Raw genomic sequence first — 25798 nt, forward strand, 5'->3', positions numbered from 1 at the left:
ATTACATGTAACTGATCACCTGGTGACAGCTGGACATTACATGTAACTGATCACCTGGTGACAGCTGGACATTACATGTAACTGATCACCTGGTGACAGCTGGAAATGACATGTAACTGAGCACCTGGTGACAGCTGGACATTACATGTAACTGATCACCTGGTGACAGCTGGACATTACATGCATTACACGCACTGCTGAAAATGTCTTTCAAGATCTGAACAAAATATGTACTTGTTATTTTTATTTATTTATTTTATTTATCCTTATTCAAAGTAACAGATTGATCAACAGTTGTACAATGTGTACCATCAAATTTAAAACAGGCAACCATTTAGATCATGAAAAATGTCTTGTCCTGCTGTAAGAGACTGGCCTCTAGAGACCACTTTTCAATAAAGGGACATTAAGTTATCTATGTTTGGACATTTGATTTCTTTATTAGTGTTTCAGGGCTCTAATATGCATACTTCCCAATATCATGAAACATGGTGGTGGTGGTGGTGATGATGATGATTGTTGTTGTTATATATAAATATATTATATATAATAATAATAATAATAATAATAATAATAATAATAATAATAATAATAATAATAATAATAATAATAATAATAATAATAATAATAATAATAATAATAATAATAATAATAATAATAATAATAATAATAATAATAATAATAATAATAATAATAATAATAATAATAATAATAATAATAATAATAATAATAATAATAATAATAATAATAATAATAATAATAATAATAATAATAATAATAATAATAATAATAATAATAATAATAATAATAATAATAATAATAATAATAATAGTAATAATAATAATAGTAATAATAAAGATAATAATATTAGGCTATTATTATTGTGATTGTTGTTGCTGCTGTTATTTTAAATCCCATGTCCCTAACTATTTGACATATAAGCTTTACATTCCAACACAGCAAAATCGGCCCTACACAGGTATTATATTATTATGCGGCTTATTGAAACCACTCGGAATAGCCACCTGGCTGGCTGTAGCCTTCATGGTCTGTGAGGAGCAGACAGTAGCTCAGCTTAGCTTAGGCTGCAGCATCTGCTAACTGATCTGAGAGCGCGCCGGTCAGACTGCACACGTGCACTTGCAGAGCAGTCAATCCGGGGAATAATGTCGAATATGAAGAACGGCCTCATATTCATCACAGGTATGAAATAAAATCATGTCTCATGTAGAAAGAATCTCAGTTGTGATAAGTCAAAGTTACTTGTTAAGTTATAGTTATATTTATTTCATAAAGGATTCGGGTGGATTATTTTGGTTTAGTTAGATAAGTCTAATTAGATGCATGCAGACCTGTCTATGACAAATGAAGAAGCCAATTTGTCTTTTATATTCACAGTTTTGCTGAGTTTAACTGTGGTGTCAGCGTTTGTAGAGGAACTTGATGACACGTAAGTAGGCTATGCACATACTATACGTCTCTTTTTTCTAATTGATATATGTTTTTGCCTGCTGTATGGTTAGACCTACATGAAAAATAATAGGTTATATCATCCTATCAAAATTGACGAACGATTTTCCTGGCGCGTGTTGCCGTTTCTCACTTGTTAACAACACAGATTGCCAAAGGCTTATGGCATAGACTCTGCCATAGTACCATATAGCATCCACTGACATAAATTCGTCTGGAAGCTGTCACGCGAGGAAATGTATCATCTTTCATCGTTTGTTTGTCTCCAAAGTGTTATTATTGATTCATACATTGCAATAGTCACCCCCCCCCACACACACACACACACACACCCACTATACCAACCCCCTCCAATGTACAGTCCCCCACCCCATACAGTACTGTATATTTGTAGATCTGGTATGTCATAAATGTCTGGATGTAACAGTACTGTCTATCTGTATGTCATGTATGTCATAAATGTCACTATGAATTGAAAATGGGGGTCCCTGATGTAAACAAGACGAAAGTCTTTCTCTGGTCTGCATCCCCTTAACAATTGTGTGTATTGAGCCGTACTGTAGTGTACCCATTCTGCAATCTGTTAATACAATTTTCAATCAATCAATCAATCAATCAATCAATGGAAGTTGCTTTTAGGTATTTGCTGTCTTCACTGCATTAGATCTCTGCAGGATGCTTTTGTCACATGTTTTTTTCTTCAGGTTTATGGAAACCAACGGGGGAGAAATATGGCTGCTAAAAGTATGTCAACTTCGATTTGCCTGAATCCAGTATAGCCTTCTTTTATTTGTCTGGTTTGCGTGCAAATAAAAATATTCTGTACCAGATATTAATAATGGGATAAAAAATTGGGATTTTTTTTGCAATGATTTTGGAAGTCAAAGGGGATTTCTTCTGAAAGATCACATATAGCACATTCCAAAGCTCACAGTTTAACAACATAGTCTACTGTAGATCACTAGAAAAGGATTTAGCCTAAAATCCCACAGAAAATTGTGAAAAACCCAATCACAAACGGCAATCTTGGTGTGAGGGCCTGCTTGGATGGACTAGCATTTCTCCCAGCTTGTGAAAATGAAACTTAAAATGGGTGGAGTAGCCCTTTAATCACGAGTCATGAGAAGAGAAGTGTGTCCAGCTTGGTATAAGGGGAGATACAGTACCTGCCCCATGTCCCGATGCCAGAGAGGTCCGCATGAAATACTCGACTATAGGGCAGGTATAGATTCAGAAGTCATACAGGGGCCATAATATCAAGTTTCACTCCCTGACCTGCTAGTTAGAATGCTACCTTCATTTAAAATCAAGAGGTTTCCCTGGCAACAATACAGAACATATACATCCATTATAAGACAAGACAAGATAAGATAAGATATTCCTTTATTGATCCCCTTGGGGAAATTCAGGCATCATAGCAGCATGGGGGAGGGGGAGGGGAGGGGAGGTACAGGTAGTAGAAGACAAAGGTACAAGTCACAGAATTATAGTACAGTGGAGAAGTAAAAAAAAAAAAAAAGAATAAAAAGGCAGTGTAAACAATATAACAATCTAATTAACTCTGCACATGCGCATATGGGCAACAAGGTGCGAAATGAGGTTATGTATGCCCTCTCAGTTATATTTGCCCTACAATAAATATAGTTACAATATATAATCTAATAATCTAAATCTAATCTAATATATAATCTAAAAAAAACTAAATGCTAAAATGCTAAATATATGCAATATATAATCTAATAATCCAATAGTCTAAATCTAATCTAATAATCCAGATATCTGTCTGAACCAGGCAGCATGCTGGTGCTGTGAACCCAGGTCTCATGAGTTGGTTACCTCTGCAAATTGTGACACAACCTCGTAAAATATAGAAATCTTGACTGAGACTGAGATTTTAACAATTTCCTGTACAGTAAAGAATAACCATTCATTTTGGGGGGCATTGTCAATGTGTCCGTTCCTCAGTAGACTAACCTATGTGCTTGTAGTTCTACGCTCCCTGGTGTGAGTTCTGCAAGAAACTGGACCCCATATGGCACGACATCGGCTCCGAGTTGAAAAGTTTGGGGTCTCCGGTCAACGTGGGCAAGGCCGACGGCATAGCATACAAAAGTAAGTAAAGCGTTATTATCAATCCCTTGGCTAAAATGAATTGTTTGCCTAGAAATCAGTTGTGTTTAACCTTTTCACTACCACACTACAGAAGGTTAACCTTTCACCACCACGGTTAACCGTCTGTAGTGTGATAGTGAAAGGGTTAACCTTCTGTAGTGTGGTAGTGAAAGGGTTAACCTTCTGTAGTGTCGCAGTGAGAGGGTTAACCATTGGTACTGTAGTGTGGTAGTGAAAAGGGTTAACCTTCTGTATTGTCGCAGTGAAAGGGTTAACCATTGGTAGTGTGGTAGTGAAAAGGGTTAACCTTCTTTATTGTTGCAGTGAAAGGGTTAACCATTGGTAGTGTGGTAGTGAAAGGGTTAACAGGTGTGTGTGTGTGTGTGTGTGTGTGTGTGTGTGTGTGTGTGTGTGTGTGTGTGTGTGTGTGTGTGTGTGTGTGTGTGTGTGTGTGTGTGTGTGTGTGTGTGTGTGTGTGTGTGTGTGTGTGTGTGTGTGTGTGTGTGTGTGTGTGTGTGTGTAGGCCACATGCAAGTTAATATTCCAATATTCTTCAGAGTGATGGCGTTTTCTGTCTGAATTGGTCCCTGTGTAAACACCATATCCCAGTTACAATAGCCAGAATATACGCTAGCTGCTAGCATCGCAACTATCAGACACCTGAATGTGATCTGTGGGTCATGCCGATATGTTTTGGGATACATGCAGTGTGCGAACCATAGCATGGTCTTTGGGTGAGCCAAATAATATTTTTTTGCGGGGGATACTGTGATCGCAGACGTTACTGTAGCCTGTAGCCTGTAGGCCTTGTGTATGTATGTATGTGACAAATAAACCTCTTGAATCCTGTCATATATTCAATCAGTTTCAGTAACTACAGAACACATAATACTAGACAACTCACTTGTTGAGGTCCGGCCGTCTGGACGGTCTGGGCTTCCACAGCACATTCCATGATAAAAAAAAAGTATCCATTTAGTTAGATAGATGATAGATCATCATCCAACACTGTCTACAGTATCCTATCTTGTGTTCTGATACGACCGCAGGCGCCGGCACGGTCACCGGGCGTTGTCAATAATAGTCCCCACCGGAGCAGCACCAGCAGCTGGTGTAATTGTAACGGCGTTGCCTGTAGATGATCCCGCCTCCTGCTGCTCTGTCAGCTTCACTGTCTTCGTGAAACCAAAATTGGTTGGCTTACTTGTTTTCGTTTAGACATTATGCATTCCTGAGTGACCTTATTTACTGGCTGTCAAAACGATCACTGTGTCAACAAGTCACAGCCACAGGTTACAAAGTGGGTCAAGTTTGATTTGTGCCGTGCGTGCGTGCAGGCTGCAGCGCCGCCGCGCTCTGAATGGTAATTGCAAGAATAGCATGCATGTTGCCATATTACGTGTGAATTAGGGCGCAAATCATTAATCATACATCCAAAATAGCATACGTTTATTATTATACACGATGATGATACAGAAAATTACAGAAAAATGAGAAATGCATGGCAAAAGTAGCATTTATTTTCAGTAATTTAGAGACCCCCCAAAAAATCACAAATCATGTTTTCAGGGGAGCTGATGTCTGATCTAGGGGAGCTATAGCGGACCCAGCTCCCCCCGTGGATCGCACCCTGGATACATGTAAATGGATTGATCTGTTGTGGCCTGTGTTCCACTTCCATGGTAATATGCTCAGTGTTCTGTTATGTATACAGGGTTCATATTTAGGAAGTGAAGACGCATAAAACACCTGATCCCCAGTATAAGACCATAACCAGAATATTAGTTGGTATCCGGAATACTGTGAGCATAACAATCACTCAGTTATTTTGGATATGAGTCATCAATATTTTGGATATGAGTTTGGATATCAATGAAAGCTCTGTGTACAAGACATGTCTGTTGAGCATCTATGTATTTATTTATATTATATACTCATTGATTGTTCTGGGCTCTTGATGATTCATTAATGATATTATTGTTCCCTGAAAAGATAAAGATGTTCCTGTAACAGATTTATAATTAAGAGTGAAAAGTTGTACATTATGCACGTGACCACACACGTTTACAGGATTGCATTTGCAACAGATTGGGCCACAAGGCAAATCAAATCAAATCAAATGTATTTGTAAGGCCTGACGACACACATTAATATCCCCATGGGCCGGACACGTCTTCTTTAAACAAGTCAAGAAGAAACATCACAATAAATCAAGAACAAAACAAAAAACACCATGAAATCCAAAATAAAATGTAAAATAAATAAATGCAACACTCCCAGACATACCCACGCGAAGATAAGGAAAAACTCACAGAAAACCTAGCAATAGGAAAAAAGCACCACAGGCAATGTGGAGGGGAGAAACCATAGAAGGGCCATTCAAGGGGGGATCCCCCTTCTTGGATGTCGGTGATAGTAGTGTTGCTATAAAACAGGCAAAACAGTTGGTAAGTATGTATATATACGTGTAATAAACACAAATATGTACATGCAATAGCAACTGGGGTACATAAGAACAAATAGATTGTGTTCCCAGGTCTAAATCAGACAGACACGACCGAGCTGTTGGTATCCCTGCAGGTCTAAAGCCTGGATGCCTAGACCTGCTCAGTCTGTTCACACTAATAGGATTACTGACGGTTTATAAGCCCTGAAGTTGGCACTGTTGTGATCGATGCCTTGTGTGTGTGTTTGCGTGTAGACGTGTGTGTGTTTAATTTAATTTAATTTAATTGAGAGAGAGAGAATACCAGCATATGAATGCAGTCGTTTATTGTATTTGTGCACTGTTCAAAGTAATCCCTGACTGCATGCGTGCGTGCGTGCGTGCGTGCGTGCGTGCGTGCGTGTGCGTGTGTGTGTGTGTGTGTGTGTGTGTGTGTGTGTGTGTGTGTGTGTGTGTGTGTGTGTGTGTGTGTGCTTGCTGTAACATATGTTAAGCCACAGCAGACAGATGGCTGAGAGAGCCACGTTGGCGTTTTCTGCAGTGTCAGAGCTTCTCAGCTTTCTGTCCGTCAATGAGCTGGGAAAGTAACTGATTACATCTAACAGAATTACAGTAATCTGATTATCAGGTTACAAATATCTGATTACTCATTTTGATCACATGTTTGGAGGTTAAAGGGCATCGAGTCATGAGATTATGATAACATAATTTTGTTTAACTTGAAATAATGGTTTATGATGGTTGTATAGAAACTACAGTCAGTTGAGAATAAAATGTAATTGGAATACATTATCTGTTTAGATTCATGTTCTATGGATTTTTGGAAGCAAAGTAATTCAAAAGTAAATATTCAATATGTATTCAGATTATATTCTGTCTAATCCAGTTGATTATGTTGCTGATTACAGTTTGCTGCAGGTAATCTGTCATCATAATGGATTACACGTTGACAGTATCCTTCCCAACCCTGTGGTTAGAAAGCCCTTCAAGCCATTGTCTCCTATGGAAGCCCTAAGCTACGGAAGCCCTAAGAGGCCGTACATTCATACATTTTATTTACTCCGTTTTCCCGTGATAACGAGTTAATTTTATTAGTTTTCTCGTGATAACGGGATAATTTTCTCGTTATCACGAGAAAACAAAGTCCGTTTTCTCGTGATAACGACTTATTATTTCGTTTGTATACACAGTACTGTTACATTTGTGACATACAAGATATGCAAATATACAGTACTGTTAAACAGAGATCCTAACAGAAAATATACATACGAGGGGGAGGAAACTGTACATTTGGAGGGGGTGGGAGGGCCGGGGGCCAGTTTGGAGTGGCAGCCTCCCGTAGCCAGGTGCTCTTTGAGAGCTCACTTTGATTGCGCCGCCGGTAAAGCTGAAGCCTTTGCTAACCGTCTTCTTAGATGACGCACACTAATGTGTATATATTATCTGTAACAGCAAGGCATAAAGCTATTTCAGCCTGTCAGGCCTTGATTGAAGAGATTATGTGACGTGGTGATCAATATCCTCCTGCTCCTTTAGCCCCTTTCGTGACTGTGATGCCCCGCAGGGGCTACCTGCTCCTCTAACATTGCGACACTGAATGATGTTTCCTGCAGTGATCTAATAATATACTAGACTATCGTTTCGTTTTCTCGAGATCTCGAGAAAATTATCCCGTTATCACGAGAAAACTAATTAAATTAACTCGTTATCACAGGAAAACGGAGTAAATAAAATGTATGAATGTACGGCCTCTTAGGGCTTCCGTAGTCTCCATCTCTCTCCCTCCACTCTAATCCTTTTCTTAAATCTGGTTTAGAAGAAAAGAGCAGGTGTCTCAATTTAAGAATTCATAGACTATAATGTTGTTTTTATGGCAATGAATGGCTCACTTAACATCTTTGAACATATATATACTATAACTCTCACCCCAATGCTAGAAAACATATAACAGAGACTAAAATCTGTGATGACTGACTGGGACCGGAGCTTCTTCATTGACAATGACGTTATTATTCCAGATACTAGGTTAATACCCTGGTTAGGGTCTTCTATGGGATAGAGTGTTTAAATCCCTCTTCATAGCACCATCAGCAATATCCCTGTATACATGATGCGTAAACAGAATATTCATCATATTGTGTTCCATCTCTCTGTCTAATATAGTCAGTTTAAAATATGTAAACATGTAGTTGAAGATATGAAATCTCTTGCTTAATTTTATTTAAGGTAAATTAGTCCAATGGAATAGAGGTTGAACATTAAAGGGATATGTGGTTTATATTAGTTAGTTGTTTTTCTTTAACAGACAGATAAATACAAATATTTTCATCCTTCAGTTCCCCATGATTGGTATGTTAGCGTTGTTAGCTTTCCATGTTGAAACCATGGCCCTCAACTAGCTCTGAGCTGCAGCTTAGCCCACCGTAGTTTCAACAGCTGTACACCTTATGTTACAAAGGGTCAGATTAAACCGAATATATATATCTATTACTTGAGATCCCTTGTATAATATTTGTATATCGTTTGATATCCCTTGTATATTCTTTGTATATATACACGGAGTATCCCTTTACCTAGGTACAGACCAGACCATAATATTCATTCTCCTATTGGACAGCGACCCCTAGGCGCCAACGGCCATACCCCCAATGGCAAGTTCAAAGACACCGCCAAGGCATGTCTCAACATGTCCAGGTTTGCGCAGTAATACGAGACAGAACTGAGGTTGGCACTAGATTATTCACCTTACGTATAAATACGTCGCAGGTGGATACAGCAGTAGTCTTATCCCAAAGTTGAAGCCTTCACCACGAGTCAACGACCAAGTGAAGTGAGCAACCTTTGCGTCTAAATAGAGCACTTATAATATGTGCGAATAAGATAGTAAAAGTGTCAGAGTTTAGTGAAATAACGTCAAGTTCAACATAGTTTAATGTGAAGTATAGTGCACAGGAGAATCTACACCGGCGAATGCAGAGCCTTTTCCGGCTGGATTATATTGCTTTGGTACTGTGGCTGCTGGAGCAGAGAACCGTCTACCCCACTGCTGTGTGGGATCTACCCTGTGAGGAGCACCCTCGAGCCCGCCTCTAGGACCACAGAGGCTGGCTAGCTTTCATCCATGCTGTCGTGCATACTTGGATTATAGCTGCTGCTTTGTCTGCCGATCAAGGGGAGTACATGTACCGCCTCCCGTAGCTGGAGCTTCTTTATTCCTCGTTGACTCAGACTTTGCATCCGAACATTCCTCTACCCTGCCGGCTTACAACCGAAGGGAACCCCCTAGTGTCTCCAGCTGACTACGAGTGTGCCTTATGTAATTACTATGCTACAGGTGGCGTCAGTTATACCCATCTTACTATTCTCATGGACTTACGCTCTTGACCTACTTTAAGTGTTCTTCGCCTTACAAGCGCAAGTATAATTCTCAATCTGTAACCTACCGTTGCTGCTCTAATAATAAATCCCTCTAACTAGAACTTTAGGTGTCATTGTCGTATTCTTGTGTGGGTGTTCACCAGATATATCATGTACTGTATGGCCAGTAATTAAAGTACATAACTAAGTAGTGGTTTAATAATACCATACTCTCAATACAGTCAGGGAATTTTACCCCTCAGTTACAATTGGTCCTTCGAGCCAAAGGGTATCAGTGTAATATCTAATATAATATTGATATTAACCATGGCCAGCGGTGAACACTCCCCAAGCGGCTCTCCCGAGCTAGAACGCCCGCAGCGCAGACGTCAGCCACCTCCCTATCTAGAGGCATACGCTGTCAGTCTAATACCTAGCTTTATACAGACGTTAAATGCGGATAAAGCGGATAGTCAAAGCATGTCAAAACCTACCGACCAGGCGACCCTGCCAGTAGAGACCCCAGTGGATTCAGACCAAACTGACTCAGCTCACGGGGGGGACCAGGTGGGACATGACCAGACTATACCTCCAGACAACGTCACCGGGAGAGTCCCCGGAGAGCTCCAGGATAAAGAAAGCGCTCCGGGGACAGAACCCGACACACAACCAAGAGAAGAGAAGCGCGCCCAGGAGATGCATCTCGAGGCGCGCCCAGAGAACAGATCTCCAACGAGCACTGTCAGAAGCCGATCACCTCCGTCAGTGTCATCCCCCAGCGAGGCGGACCAGATGCTGGCGCAGGCATTCATCGCCACCCTGGCAGCCTCCACCGAACGCGATCGACTTCAGGGTGAACGCGATCGACTTCAAGCACAGACGCTTAGTGAGCGCGAACACTCTACCATGGAAAGAGAGCGCCTCCAGGCTCAACAGACGAGCGAGCGCGAACACGCTGCAACCGAGCGAGAGCGCTTCCAGGCGCAACAAAGGAGTGAAGACGACCGCATAAGACTGGAGACCAGACGCCTTCAGACGGAAGAGAACATTGAAAGAGGCCGCGCCGATGCACAGCGCGACGCCGCCAATGCACAGTGCGACACCGCCAATACCCAGCGCGAAGCACAGCGCAACGCCGCCCATGCCCAGCGCGAAGCAGAGCGCGACCGGCTGCAGGCGCAGATGATAGAACAATTGATTGCCATGGCGACACCCCCTCGCTCCGCACGGAGCTCCCGGAGATCATCACGACAAGGGTCTAGGGCACCTTCCCCTACCCGACGAAGCGACCCGGGACCCGGCCAACAAGAGGATCCTGTCTACGTCTCCGACCCCCCTCCCCTCCATACGAGACCCAGCCACCGGGAAGAACCGGCCTACGTCGCCGAGAGACTGACTAGAAGACTCCAGGCCCTAGAAGAGGAAGAGGAAGAGGAGGAATGTCAAGCCCACCGGCAGCAACGTACTCTGGACCAGGAGGCCCAGTACAGCCCCGACCAGCAGCAACGTACTCTGGACCAGGAGGCCCAGTACAGCCCCGACGTCAGCCCCGAGTCACTGCACTACAAACCCCCGACCCAACTCACGGGTGAGTTTGACGTACAGTCAGCACCGAGGAACAGCACCTGGGTACCCGGCCCCTGGTACCCACCAAGTACCAACCCACGACAACACGTACGGGGAGACTCGCCCAGGAGGTCTCTTCCCCTACGCTCACCAATGTGCCAGCCATCCATGGCATCGTACCTTGGCACACCGACGTTCCCGGACTTTACGCACGAGGACAGAGCACAGTACACGGAATTACGGATGTGCTTAGAGACTATGATGTCCGACGTCCCTGATGAGTCGTACAAATATGCTATCCTTCTCAAGCATCTCAAGGTGCCCAGAGCGCATAATATAGCGCTGGCATATTCCAACTCAAGCACCCCATACTCCGCGGCTCTAGTGGCCCTCGACCAGCGTTATGGACGCATATGGGACTACGTGATACAAGAAATAAGAGATATCGACCGCCTCCCCCCAGCCAAAGACAATAGAGCATTGGATGACCTCTCTATCAAGGTACAGTCCCTGGTAGGGATGCTGGGGTCCCAAAAGGAGAAAGGGATATATGAACTATATGCTAACTCTAATGTGGAACGAATACTAGAGAAGCTCCCTCCAGCCCGCCAAGAGCGCTTTCGGCGGCAGAGAGACCACCGCGACCCCAACGGCCCAGAAGCATCCCTCCTAGACCTAGCTGATTTCCTCGCCAGGGAGGTCAGCAGCCTACGACTGGACACGTTCGTGTGGAGTGGACCAAGCCCAAGGGATGGACCTCGGAGATCTGATGATAACCGCCGGTCAGTAACTGTTATGCACCAGGCCGAGTCAGTGCCGCAGCACGAGAATCACAGCAACCCCCCGACCAAGGGGGAGTGGAAGATTGAATGCCAGTACTGTGAAAAGGACCATCGGCTGTATCAATGTGACACTTTCAAGAAGCTGACCACGGACGAGGTGAGTCAGTGGATCAAAGACCACCGCCGCTGCTTCCGCTGCGCGCGCAGCCATATGGCAGCTGAGTGCCGTTTAAAGAAGAAATGCAGCAAGTGCGACGGCGCCCACCTGGAGGTCCTGCACGACCTCAACAAGCGTCCGCCAGGGGGCCGGAGTGTGCCCGTCACGGTAATGTACCAGGCCAAGGCGGTGTCACCACAGACCAGGCATGAAAGCACCCCCTGGTGTCCCGACGGTCGCAGCAGACACGGGGACCGACAGTGCCACCCGTACTACCCTGAGTCGGCGCCACCAACGCCGAGTCACCGCTCCCCCGCCAAAGAGGAAGGGGAGATCGTCTGTACCTACTGCGACGGCGGACACTGGCTGGCACAGTGCGCCGAATATAAGACACTGAACCCCGTCCAAGTTGATCAGTGGCGTGAGGCGGCCCAGGCGGGCGCCGCTTACCGCGCAGCACTGTGCGGGGCCCACCAGTGAAGATTAACCAAACAAGGCAACCGACCAACAGGAGTGCTCCACATAGACCAGCATAGCGGGACCCCCCGAGTGCTCATCAAAGTGGTCAGAGTGCTCCTGAGCTACGAGGACAAGGTCCTGGACACTTACGCCGTCCTAGACGATGGGTCTGAAAAGACTCTCCTCCTCGCTTCCGCCGCAGCCCAGTTGGGCCTGCGGGGTGCCAAAGGAACAATGACAATCTGTACCATTAGAAGAGACCAGAAGACCATAAAGGGTGAAAATGTCTCCTTCAAGATAGTAGCGGTGGACCAGCCCGAGAAGCAGTATAGCATCACCAACGTCTTCACCAGCCACGACATAGGCCTGTCACAGTACACCTACCCCATCCCACAACTGATGGCGAAGTACGAGCACCTACGCAGACTACCTATACCGGTTATCGACGGCGCCACACCGACCCTGCTTATAGGCTCCGACCACGCGGACCTCATTCTCCCAATTGAGGCGGCCCACATCGGACCCAAAGGATGCCCAGTCGCGGTTCAGACCCGACTGGGGTGGACGCTCCAGGGCCCCCTCTACGGACTTGACAGTCAACCCACGTCTACACGCTGCCTGCACACAAAGGTGAGCGACACCGGCCACTCTCCCGTACAGCCCGTTGAGAGGCTATTGACATTAGACGAGAGGCCTGTGAGAGAACCGTGGGCACAAGAAGAGGGAGTTCCGAACTCCACCCCCCTCAGCTGCGCTCCAAGCGACGTAGCTGACCTCGAACCCAGCACCCCAACCGACTTCTTGATGGGGCGGCCGGAACCGGCCCCTCCTCAGACGGGGTACAGACCAAACAAGAGGAACAGACGGAGGATGTGGAGACACAGCCAAGCACAGATCAACCAGTCTCAGGCCCGCTTCCTCCAAAGCTCCCTACCATCCCTTCCAGCCCGTCAGAAGTGGGTCAAGGACAGGGACAACTTAAAGGTGGACACAATCGTTATGATCATAGACCAGTCACTACCCCGAGCTATGTGGCCGGCCGGCCGCGTAAGCAAAGTGATCACTGGTGCCGACGGAAAGGTCAGAGCGGCAGAAGTTCTTGTCCAGGGACGGACATACACCCGACCCGTGGCGAGGCTGATAGAGTTGCCAAGGCTCCCTGACTCCCTTGATGACGACCATGACCCACTGACTTTGTGAATGGCCCTACTCCCCACAACGGACATTGAGTAGTTGACAAGACGGTTAATCTGCCTCTGCTTTATCTAATTAGGTGCGGACTAATTAGGAGGCGGCTGTTACAAAGGGTCAGATTAAACCGAATATATATATCTATTACTTGAGATCCCTTGTATAATATTTGTATATCGTTTGATATCCCTTGTATATTCTTTGTATATTTACACAGAGTATCCCTTTACCTAGGTACAGACCAGACCATAATATTCGTTCTCCTATTGGACAGCGACCCCTAGGCGCCAACGGCCATACCCCCAATGGCAAGTTCAAAGACACCGCCAAGGCATGTCTCAACATGTCCAGGTTTGCGCAGTAATACGAGACAGAACTGAGGTTGGCACTAGATTATTCACCTTACGTATAAATACGTCGCAGGTGGATACAGCAGTAGTCTTATCCCAAAGTTGAAGCCTTCACCACGAGTCAACGACCAAGTGAAGTGAGCAACCTTTGCGTCTAAATAGAGCACTTATAATATGTGCGAATAAGATAGTAAAAGTGTCAGAGTTTAGTGAAATAACGTCAAGTTCAACATAGTTTAATGTGAAGTATAGTGCACAGGAGAATCTACACCGGCGAATGCAGAGCCTTTTCCGGCTGGATTATATTGCTTTGGTACTGTGGCTGCTGGAGCAGAGAACCGTCTACCCCACTGCTGTGTGGGATCTACCCTGTGAGGAGCACCCTCGAGCCCGCCTCTAGGACCACAGAGGCTGGCTAGCTTTCATCCATGCTGTCGTGCATACTTGGATTATAGCTGCTGCTTTGTCTGCCGATCAAGGGGAGTACATGTACCGCCTCCCGTAGCTGGAGCTTCTTTATTCCTCGTTGACTCAGACTTTGCATCCGAACATTCCTCTACCCTGCCGGCTTACAACCGGAGGGAACCCCCTAGTGTCTCCAGCTGACTACGAGTGTGCCTTATGTAATTACTATGCTACAGGTGGCGTCAGTTATACCCATCTTACTATTCTCATGGACTTACGCTCTTGACCTACTTTAAGTGTTCTTCGCCTTACAAGCGCAAGTATAATTCTCAATCTGTAACCTACCGTTGCTGCTCTAATAATAAATCCCTCTAACTAGAACTTTAGGTGTCATTGTCGTATTCTTGTGTGGGTGTTCACCAGATATATCATGTACTGTATGGCCAGTAATTAAAGTACATAACTAAGTAGTGGTTTAATAATACCATACTCTCAATACAGTCAGGGAATTGTACCCCTCAGTTACACCTTAGCTCACTTTAGTTTCAACAGATGTACACCTTAGCTCACTTTAGTTTCAACAGCTGTACACCTTAGCTCACTTTAGTTTCAATAGCTGTACACCTTAGCTCACTTTAGTTTCAATAGCTGTACACCAGGGCTATTCAACTCAATTGTTCAGGGGGCCACATTGTCAGAAACCCAAGGGGCCAGGGGCCGGACTGCCACGGCGCCTCCCCGTGCTATGAATATATGTACACTTGACACAACACGCAACCACATTTTCACAACTTTTATTTAACTACATTGCAAAAGTAGTATACTTTTCAAAAAAAGTGCTTCATTTATGTGCCACATCTGCAACATCTCCTGCAGAAAGTGCTTCATTTATGACTGTGCAACAACTGCAACATCTCCTCTTCAACATTTCAATATAAAAATAAAATAAAAAACAAACAAGTGCATGATGTGCATCTGAACATTCTAACATCAACACTTGAACAAAAAAACACATTTATAGTGCAGCTGAGCTTATGAAAAAGTGCTTCATGTCTGTGCAACAACAGCTAATCACAGCATCTTATTAGCACTTATTGTCCACTCTTAACTCTCAAACATCAGGGGGGTGGGGGGCAGACAGGCCTAGCCTACATACACACATCTAATGAGAGCGATTGCACTTCTTTGACTGGGCAATGGCAGAGAAAGAGGGTTCATAGGAAGTGAGGGCTACCCGCAAACAGTGATGCAAATGCTCATTTGTCAAGGAGGCACGTTGCTTGTTTTAATGGCATTCATGTGAGAGAAACTGGATTCACAGGTGTATGTTGAGCCAAACATTGTTAGCACAGATATTGCCAGCGTTTTTATTTTGGGGAATGTTTGAAAGTTTGAAATTTATTTGAAGGATAAACCCCTTGAGATATGCTATCTCGTTTTCGAGGGGGTCCTTGAAATGTCTTGACATGAATACACTTTATCCAAAATGTTGTGGTGGATTCATTCTCAAGTGCCTGCTTCAGAGCAGATGATGCTTGCATGTCAATTATTTCAAGTTGCAGGAGACCTTCATCAATGTGAAGTGATGCAAGGAACTCTTGTCCTTTTGTGGAAATAGCAGCTACATTGGCAAATGGGTTGCTCACAAAATGCATCAATTCTCTGGACATGTCAAATTCATCAAATCGACTTGCAAAGTTTTCCCTCAATTTATCAATGAAATCTGTCATTAATTGAGTGACTTTAGGCTCAATTGTGCGTGTTAACGTTGACATTATTTTTAATTTTTTTAATTTTTTTTTATATTATCATGTAATCTTTGGCGGGCCGGTCAGAATCATCCGGCCCGCGGGCCGCCAGTTGAATAGCCCTGCTGTACACCTTAGCTCACTTTAGTTTCAACAGCTGTACACCGTAGCTCACCTTAGTTTCAACAGCTGTACACCTTAGCTCATTTTAGTTTCAATAGCTGTACACCTTAGCTCACTTTAGTTTCAACAGCTGTACACCTTAGCTCACTTTAGTTTCAACAGCTGTACACCTGAGTTTCAATATGGAATGCTAATGAGCTAACAAGCTGAACGACAAATAAATAAATGTAATAAAAAAGTCTTAACCCTTTCACTGCCGCACTACCAAAACGGTTAACCCTTTCACTGCGACAACACACAGAAGGTTAACCCTTTCACTGCCGCACGACAGCCGACCGTCGGTTGTGTGATAGTAAAGGGTTAACCTTCTGTCGTGTGGCAGTGAAAGGGTTAATATTTAATAATGAACTAAAATTAGAAATATCAAAGTATCCATTTAAGAGCCAGTGTTGCACAACATTATTTGATTGTTGTTGATATTTCATACAATTCTACACAGTCAATAGTCAAAGGCTTTACCATACATTCAGGAACATGTAGTGTTACAGAACATCACTTAATTCATTAATTATATTTCTTTGTATCATTGTCAAAGCCAATATATGCTATATACCAAAAAGCTGACTTAGATTTGTCCTATGTTCTACATGTCATTATCCTTCTCTTCCGTATTAAAAATCAATTGGTTTACTTTACAGGTCTTTCCCAAGAGTTTCATGTCAGAGGCTATCCTACTATAGTAATGTGAGTCACTCTTCCCTTTGTCTAATATTGATTATTGTGTCTGCAGGACGGTAGCATCATGTCATATCAGCGATGCCCATATTATCACAGATAGATTGTGTTGAGAAAATGAATTCATTATGTTGAGATTATAATCAAACAATTTGATTAATACTTCTATGTCAAACAGCTTTATTCTTTGATTTCAACATTAGGCAGCCCAAAGGCGGCTGGGTGGCGTAGCGGAGATTGCGCTCGTCACCAGTGCAAGAGACTTCGGTCTCGACTCCCAGAGTCAGCATTGCCTGCGGCTTGGGCCAGTCATCATACTATCTCAATTGGCAGAGGTAGCGAGTGGAAAGTCGATGGGTGGTAATCTGGACGTTGTGGACAGTGACTCCTACAGGTCAGTTAGGCGACGCCTGTTCAGCAGAGACAGGGAGTATCTGGGGCAGTGTGAGCCTCCCACGCGTTACTCCTCGCCACTGAGAGTCCACGCTGTCTGGTGAAAAGATGCGACAGGCTGCCTCCTCGTGTACCGGAGGGGACACGTGACGCAAGGCTTCTATCCTCGCTACAGCCGACCAGTGGGAGGCATAGTTTAGCAACAGATTGTGAATATATTTGAGAGCTAAACGCCCATTTTTATTGGCAAATACACATTCAAAACAGCCCTTTGGTAATATATTGACATACATTCATACTATCCATTATCAGCCTATTGTTGGAAGAATAAAACTTGTGATTTTGCTGCAGTACCTGCATTTATTATACATTATGTACAGTATATGAATCTTACACACATATAGTTTTGACTAATTTAGCATAATAAATGTACTTTAGTCTGGAATTCAACTGAATGACTTTGACTGTATGTATGTATGTATGTATGTATGTATGTATGTATGTATGTATGTATGTATGTATGTATGTATGTATGTATGTATGTATGTATGTATGTATGTATGTATGTATGTATGTATGTATGTATGTATGTATGTATGTATGTATGTATGTATGTATGTATGTATGTATGTATGTATGTATGTATGTATGTATTGTATGTATGTATGTATGTATGTATGTATGTATGTATGTATGTATGTATGTATGTATGTATGTATGTATATGTATATGTATATACGTATACTATTAGGCCCATTCATCAATGCATTTTAAATATTTGTTATTGTTTATGGCATAACTGTTACACTGATTACTTTCTGTGGACAGGTTGAAGGATGATGTGAAATATACGTACCAAGGTCCCAGGATCAAAGATGACATTATGGATTTTGCAAACCGGATTGCCGGGTAAGTCTTTGGCCAGTTTCTTTAAGCCAGACTCAGTGGACTGCAAGAAGAACTACTGATTTTAGCTTAAGCTATTATCAGGTAAAATGATCGTACTCCACTGGCACATGATTTAGCGTTTACTTAGCCTGTAAACTGTCTCCACATGTGTCCTCTAGGCCTGTGGTACGATCCCTGACCAGCCCACAGCTGTTTCAACACGTCATGAGTCGACATGACGTTCTCTTTGTCTACGTTGGAGCCTCATCCGCCTTGAAGGTATAGATACTAGCACATGTGCAGCACGCACACATTCGGGATCCACAAAGAATGGATTGCACGGTGCTAATTGCAACCTTACTTACAATTCATTATGAATTGAAAATGGGGGACCCTGATGTAAACAAGACGAAAGTCTTTCTCTGGTCTGCATCCCCTTAACAATTGTGTGTATTGAGCCGTACTGTATTGTACCCATTCTGCAATCTAATCAATCAATCACCGAGCAGGTGAATACCCTGCAGGAAACACTGAAACTAGACACTCTAGTGTCTATGGGTCGGTTTAGAACCTTAACGACCAATCAGGTCACCACAATATGTAATTGTTTTTAAATTATTACCTCTGTTTTCATTTTTAGCTATTTTATTCTTTTAAAGGTCCCATGCATTATAAATGGCCTTTTCCAGTGTTTAGCATTATTTCCTAGCAATTGTGGATTATATAAATGTGGTCTGTGTCGTTAATTATCATATTGACTCATCAGTCTAGTCTCGAGTTCACGAGATCTTCCCTCACTCAACTAAGCTGTTCTGATTTGACTCGCAATGCGACGTAGCAAGTAGCTGATCTGCATTAACGACCCCTCTATGGTTGTAGCGCATAGTGTAACCCAGTGCTTCTCAAACTTTTTCTGTCAGGCCCCCCTTTGGCGGACCAAAATATTTTGGCCCCCCCCCCCCTCGCCCCAACAAAATAGTCATGAAATGGGCCATGTTTAAATTTATTGAAATAACACCAATATCGTGACCTTTCAAATTGGCCCTATATTTTGTTTTCAGAGCTGTCATGGATGAAAAGCCAGCTTCACACAGATACTGTATGTGGTGCTGAATGGTATCAACACCTTAACTGCTGCATCATGAGATATTTTGTGGGCCATGAGATGAGATACTTGGTACTCAGCACCACACTCTGAAACTAGCTCTCTAGGTGGTATCAGATGAGATTTCAAAGAGTTCTTCCAAGAGTTTGGATGGAGATGTGTCAGGAAGCTTTGTCTCAATGTTGTCTGTAAAGTTTTTTTTTATCCAGAGTAACTTGGTGATCCTTTTCTGTGTTTTATTAAATAATGATTTTCAGATTTTGAGAAATGGTATTTTCATGGAGAACAGTGCAGCTGCAACAGATAGCACTTTAGTGATAATTTTCTGTAATCAAAAAAAAAAAAGAAAAAAAAAATTATACATTTTAAGGCCCCCCCTGTCATGCCTCTGCGCCCCCCCTGGGGGGCGCGCCCCCCACTTTGAGAAACACTGGTGTAACCCGACACTTCCTCAAACGGGTTTTGACAGAGAGGCAGAGAACGAGCGAGCGAGAGAGAGGGAGAGATAGAGAGGGAGAGAGAGAGAGGGACCGGCGGGGCCGTGCAGAAGTGTGTGTAAAAATGTGTGTGAGCCATCTCTCTCCCTCGTCGGAGCATTTACACACAAACTTGACTGCGTGTGTAACACATCTCTCCTCTCTCTCGCTCTCTCTCTCTCTCTCTCTCTCTCTCTCTTGCTTGCTCGTTCTCTCTCTCGCTCTCTCGTATGTATCACGCTGTGTGGGTGACTGTCACTGAAAGCGCTTATGGGCGGAGCCCATCCAATAACAGCCTGAAATCCTAAGGCTGAAAAATTATGCGTTTGAGTACTTGAGTAATATAAAACAATGCATTTTTTTTACCTTACAGATGTCTTCCATAGACTCACAGGAATTGTGTAAAGTTGCCCAAATAGTGCAAGGAATAGCAATGCATGTCCCCTTTAAAACAATTCTTTTTTTTTAATGTATTTAAAATGTGCTCTTAATTATTCTGATTGTCTGATGTCTTTATATTTATGAACGCACTGTGACACTTGTGTATGTAACATCTCAACGGCACTGTAAATGAGTTTAATTACTCAGTGTATTATCGAGTATAAATAAAGATTGAAAAAAAAAGTGTCTGTGCTGCGCCGGTCAGTGTAAGTTGGATTGTGTCTGTGAGCTTTTCAAAACATCTTGATACCCGCCCAAAATGATTTCTCTGCAGGGCTACTACATGGATGCTGCCAAGGAGCTGATAGTTCACACATCCTTCTTCTGCACCACGAGAGACGTCCTGCCCAAGGTGAGTCTCTTCTTCTCTTCTTCTGCACCACGAGAGACATCCTGCCCAAGGTGAGTCTCTTCTTCTCTTCTTCTCCTCCACGAGAGACGTCCTGCCCAAGGTGAGTCTCTTCTTCTCTTCTTCTGCACCACGAGAGACGTCCTGCCCAAGGTGAGTCTCTTCTTCTCTTCTTCTCCTCCACGAGAGACGTCCTGCCCAAGGTGAGTCTCTTCTTCTCTTCTTCTGCACCACGAGAGACGTCCTGCCCAAGGTGAGTCTCTTCTTCTCTTCTTCTCCTCCACGAGAGACGTCCTGCCCAAGGTGAGTCTCTTCTTCTCTTCTTCTCCTCCACGAGAGACATCCTGCCCAAGGTGAGTCTCTTCTTCTCTTCTTCTCCTCCACGAGAGACGTCCTGCCCAAGGTGAGTCTCTTCTTCTCTTCTTCTGCACCACGAGAGACATCCTGCCCAAGGTGAGTCTCTTCTTCTCCTCCACGAGAGACGTCCTGCCCAAGGTGAGTCTCTTCTTCTCTTCTTCTGCACCACGAGGGACATCCTGCCCATGGTGAGCCTTGTGGGAACAGTTCTCACAATAACCCGTCTGTAGTGTGATAGCAAAGGGTTAACCTTCTGTAGTGTGGTAGTGCAGGACTTGGGCTGTCATGAGATATTATTATATTACATCATTTTAATATGTAATTGTTAACAGAAATGGCTATGGGGCGACAATAATATGTACATGAGGCATGGTTTCCGTCTGTGGCCTTGCTCTGCTGGCAGCGTTTTATTCACATTGACTCATACCACAACAGCTCATGTGTGCTCCTCTCCGGGAGAGGCATTTGTGGGAAGAAGAAAAAGTAGGAGGGAGCCAAGTCTTATATACTCCCAACCTGGCGTAGACTGTAGAAGCTCCGCCTATAGTGCCCTCCAGTGGACACACGCTGCTGGCGGGACAAAACCTCATAACTCCAAAAACCCAACTTTTCAGCAGATGAAAAAAACGAACACAGATTTGAGGGTGAATAGAGTTAGGAGGTTTAGACAGATGATCAGTTTAATGCTTTCCCATTGTTTAAACTATGTAAAACCCACACACACATTATGGAGGATGATCTACGGAGTTGATTTATATAAAAAAAATTAAAATAAATGGAGTTATGAGGTTTTGTCCCGCCAGCAGCGCACAGATATATATGCAGTCATGGGAGCAGTAGAGGACAGTTACAGTTAGTTACAACCATACATACACCCTCTAGATTCAACACTCCCACTTATGGTTACTTAGTACACTGTATGAACTCTTCAAAACAATTTACAAAGAAAATAATACAGTCTTAGAACATCAAAAAGAGTATGGCAGTCAATATTTACACACCAAACTTGACCTCTGCAAATCTCCTCAGTTTCAATTTTGAAGCAGGCTTCGTCATAGCGTCTGCTACCATGTCATCTGTTGGACAATAAACCAGTGTCATCCTTTCTTCTCTGATGACAGATCTGATGAAATGGTACTTTATATCCATATGCTTACACCTCTGTCGACATACAGGGTTTCTCGCAATGGCAATAGTACCCTGGTTGTCCTCATAAACAACAGTTTTCTTATATACATAGTTATCCATCCCTCCGAGCAGTTGTTCTAGATAAATACACTCCTGTATCGTCATGGCCAGGGCCATGTATTCGGCTTCACAAGTTGACAGTGCCACTGTGGGCTGCTTCTTTGTTTTCCATGAAACCAGTGAGCTGTTTGTGTTTAAACTAACACAGTATCCAGTCGTACTCCTATCTGTGATGTCAGCAGCCCAGTCTGCATCACTGTAGGCTTTAAGCCCTAAGCCTCTGCTGCTCTTTCTGAAACAAAGTAGTTTATCTACTGTACCTTTGAGATAACGAAAAACATGTTTTACCGTGATCCAGTGTTCCTCTGTGGGATCAGCAAAGTGCTGTGACAACTTACTCACTACAAAACATAGGTCAGGGCGGGTACATGTTGTTAAGTAGATGAGGCTACCCACGGCTTCCCTGTACATTTTTACATCTGTCAGTTTCTGAGCATCCTCCTGATAATCAAGTTTCTGTTCACATGGTGTTTCCCTTGTTCTACATTCCTGCATGTCAAAACGTTTCAGGATCTTTTCCACATATCTCTTCTGGGATACTGTTACACAATTTTCTGACTGCTCAAAGTCCATGCCTAGGAAATGCTTTAACCTGCCAAGGTCTTTCATTTTGAATCTGGTGGAGAGCATACCTTTCACCTGATCTAGGTTCCTAGAGTTGTCTGCTGCGATGATCAAATCATCCACCCAAATGACTATTATCACTTTTCCTGACTCTTTTGACTCCCTTGAGTAAACACGGGTCTACTGGATTCTGTAGGAAGTGATCCTCGATGAGGCATGTGTGAAGCATCTCGTTCCAATTTCGCCCAGACTGTTTCAGAACGTAAATGGATTTTTCTAGCTTGCACACTAGCTTTCCCCCTTTCTTTTCGTAACCTTCAGGTTGTTCCATATATCTCCCTATCTATGGGTGCGTGCAGATAGGCTGTCTTCACATCCATCTGATGTAAAATCAGATTGTCCTCAGCTGCTTTCTGAACCACTACCCTTACACTGGTCAGGTTGGCTGTGGGGGAGAATGTTTCACCATAGTCTATCCCCTCCCTCTGACTGAAACCCTTAGCTACAAATCTCGCTTTGTACTTTTCGTGGCCTTTGATCCCTTCCTTGATTGAGTACACCCACTTCCCTCCCACTGTCTGTCTGCCCTCAGGCAATTTTGTGAGGGTAAAGGTGTGGTTGTCCTCTAAGGACCTCATCTCCTCGTCCATCGCTCTCTCCCACTTACTCGACTCTGGGGACACTATGGCTTCCTTAAAGGACTGAGGCACGCCACACACCGCTCGGTAGCAGTAATCAATACTGGCGAGTGTACTGTCATCCTCTTTCAGATATCTTGGGGGTTTGTGTTCCCTTGAGGGATATCTCCCACTGCATGGGGCACTTGACGTCACCCTCGGGTGCTCCTCGTCATCGCCCTCTGGGGGTGTCTGGAGGTCTGCCTGCACGCCTGTGCTCAGTACACTAGGCTGTGGTGTCTCTGTCCCTCCATACCTTACCCCGGAGTCCAGCCATGGCTTCTCTGTCTGTGTCTCAATTTTGCACGTTGTCTTGGTGACAAATTTCACTAGTCTGTGCTTTTGCACCTTCCCTTTACCGGGATAGTAGACTAGGAGTGCGGGGCTCCCTCTGTCGTGTCCTACAAAGAGTCCTTTTTCACATCTGGACTCAAGCTTGCCTCTGTCCTGCTGGTAAGCATAGCACACTGATCCGAATTTGTGAATTCTGGCTAGATTACATCTTTTCCCTGTGTGGGATATTGTGAATATCCTGAAGAATGTTTTCAGTCAACCGAGGTTCAGTTAATAACAAGGTTTATTAACTGGACAGATAGAAATATACATAGTACATAGAGAGAATGGCTGAGGCTCAGGTAGTTACCATGAATGCTGTCGGGAGGAGCCTTTTATAGTGAAAAAGGGGGAGGAGGGCGGACCCATTTGATAGGTGGGGGGGGGGACACAGGGTAGGAGACAAAGGGGAGGGGAATGTCTTTACATGAGAGAGTTGGGGAATCATTATATTATTCCACAGTTACTCACTTTTCTCTTCATAATGTGGGTGAGATTAATATATATAATATACCAGGATTATTTGGAACAGGTAAAATATTGAAAAGTGAATATACATGGTAAAAGAATGGGATCGATGTAATCCATCGGTTATCAGATAATGAATGAAATAGAAAACAATTAAAATAATGAAAATTTTGGCCAATGTGATCTGTTGGTTTACCGGATTATTGAATGAAAATCATTTTAAAACCTTGATCTGGTGGTTGGCATAACAGTTTAAAATAGAATTATTTACATACATGATTCATGACATGATTGACTGGACTAAAGTCTGTGTTATTTTGATCTCAGAGATGTGGGAATATCACCCTTTTCTTTTATTAATAATGGTCTGGTTTACCCGTTTAAATACCTATATCAATGATTGGTCCTCAACTCTGATATCAAACAACAAATACAATAATCATTAGAAGCTCTGGTTGTGTCTATATCTTGGCTTGGCACTTACCTCCAGTCATTCACTTTGTGAATCAGACATTTAAGTGTTAACTATGTGTCTTCATGATAATATCTATGGGAGCTAAGATCATGGTTGTACACATACAAACATAGTAATATTTACAATAGACATTACCTTAGTGGCTAATGTGTATAAAGAGAACATATTAAAAAAAAACTGATATAACAGATGATTATGCTAACTGTTGAGTTATAATCATGAGATCTTAGGTTTGTTATAATGAAGAGACGAAATGACACAGGCGATAGCTTTCGAGTCGTGCATCCTTTATTTAACTCCCCCCCGTCACACATCAAGGTTCCTATACCGCACAAAGGTTCCTATACAAATATAACCTAATACTACATCTCCCTTCCTAGGATAAATAACTTTCCCTGAACTTAGGATAAATAACTTTCCCTGAACTTATAACATGACAGTCTCAACAATCAACCATAGTAACTAAATATAACTAACTAATAATATTTTCCGCTTCTTCTGTATAAAGTTATTTGCAATTATACAACACATTAGAATGGTAACTTAACTTCTTTCTTAGAGAAGGGTGGGGTAGACTGCCCAGCCCTTCTGCAGAGTGTGAGGATTATTCTGCCCCATATCTCACTCTGTTTTTTTTTATTTTATTTTTTTTATTATTATTAGGGACTTAACTACGTGTGCACACAAAGTCCTTTAGGTGCCCTGGAGGGCCCCTCACTCTAGGTGGGTATCGTCTCTCAGTCATTAAGCTCTGTGGCTGCCGCTGCTGTTGGTTTTGAGTCACTTTAGCGACATGCGTCTCCACTACATCTGTTTCACGGTTCACCCATGGTGTCGTCTCAGGTAAGTCGGTTTCAGAATCTGGAGCCACCATGGTTGGGGAGAGGTGAGACCTGTTTCTCCGTAGGGTACCTCCTCCGGGTGTCTCCACAAGGTAAGACCTGGGTGTGCCTGCCATAGACACCACTGTGCCTCGCTCCTTAGTGTCTCTGATCCACACATGTTCACCCGGTTGGATGAGGGGCAACTGATGTGTTCTGTGTCTTCGATCGTAGTTCAGTCGCTGTTTTTGTCTGTAAACTTGTTCTGTCCTTCTTAGTTTCTCTGTGTCGGCACATCTTGG

At 43.5% G+C, this 25798-nt stretch overlaps 1 protein-coding gene across 1 annotated transcript in view; it reads left to right on the top strand.

The window, feature by feature from the left end:
- Positions 1-1175: 1175 nt before the first annotated feature.
- LOC311226724 (protein disulfide-isomerase tmx3a-like) overlaps positions 1176-25798 on the top strand; it is a gene marked incomplete at both ends in the record, with an annotated part of 66448 nt that continues 41825 nt past the window's right edge. The window contains 11 exons of the mRNA XM_084312135.1: positions 1176-1203; positions 1399-1450; positions 2175-2214; positions 3459-3582; positions 16957-16960; positions 18123-18203; positions 18362-18461; positions 20479-20556; positions 20641-20756; positions 20841-20906; positions 20991-21048. Of these exons, the coding sequence (XP_084168261.1) occupies positions 1176-1203; positions 1399-1450; positions 2175-2214; positions 3459-3582; positions 16957-16960; positions 18123-18203; positions 18362-18461; positions 20479-20556; positions 20641-20756; positions 20841-20906; positions 20991-21048 (747 nt within the window). The remainder of the gene's footprint in view (positions 1204-1398; positions 1451-2174; positions 2215-3458; positions 3583-16956; positions 16961-18122; positions 18204-18361; positions 18462-20478; positions 20557-20640; positions 20757-20840; positions 20907-20990; positions 21049-25798) is intronic.

This window comes from Notolepis coatsorum, assembly GCF_963971535.1.
Source record: "Notolepis coatsorum genome assembly, chromosome: 4".
Classification (NCBI taxonomy): domain Eukaryota; kingdom Metazoa; phylum Chordata; class Actinopteri; order Aulopiformes; family Paralepididae; genus Notolepis; species Notolepis coatsorum.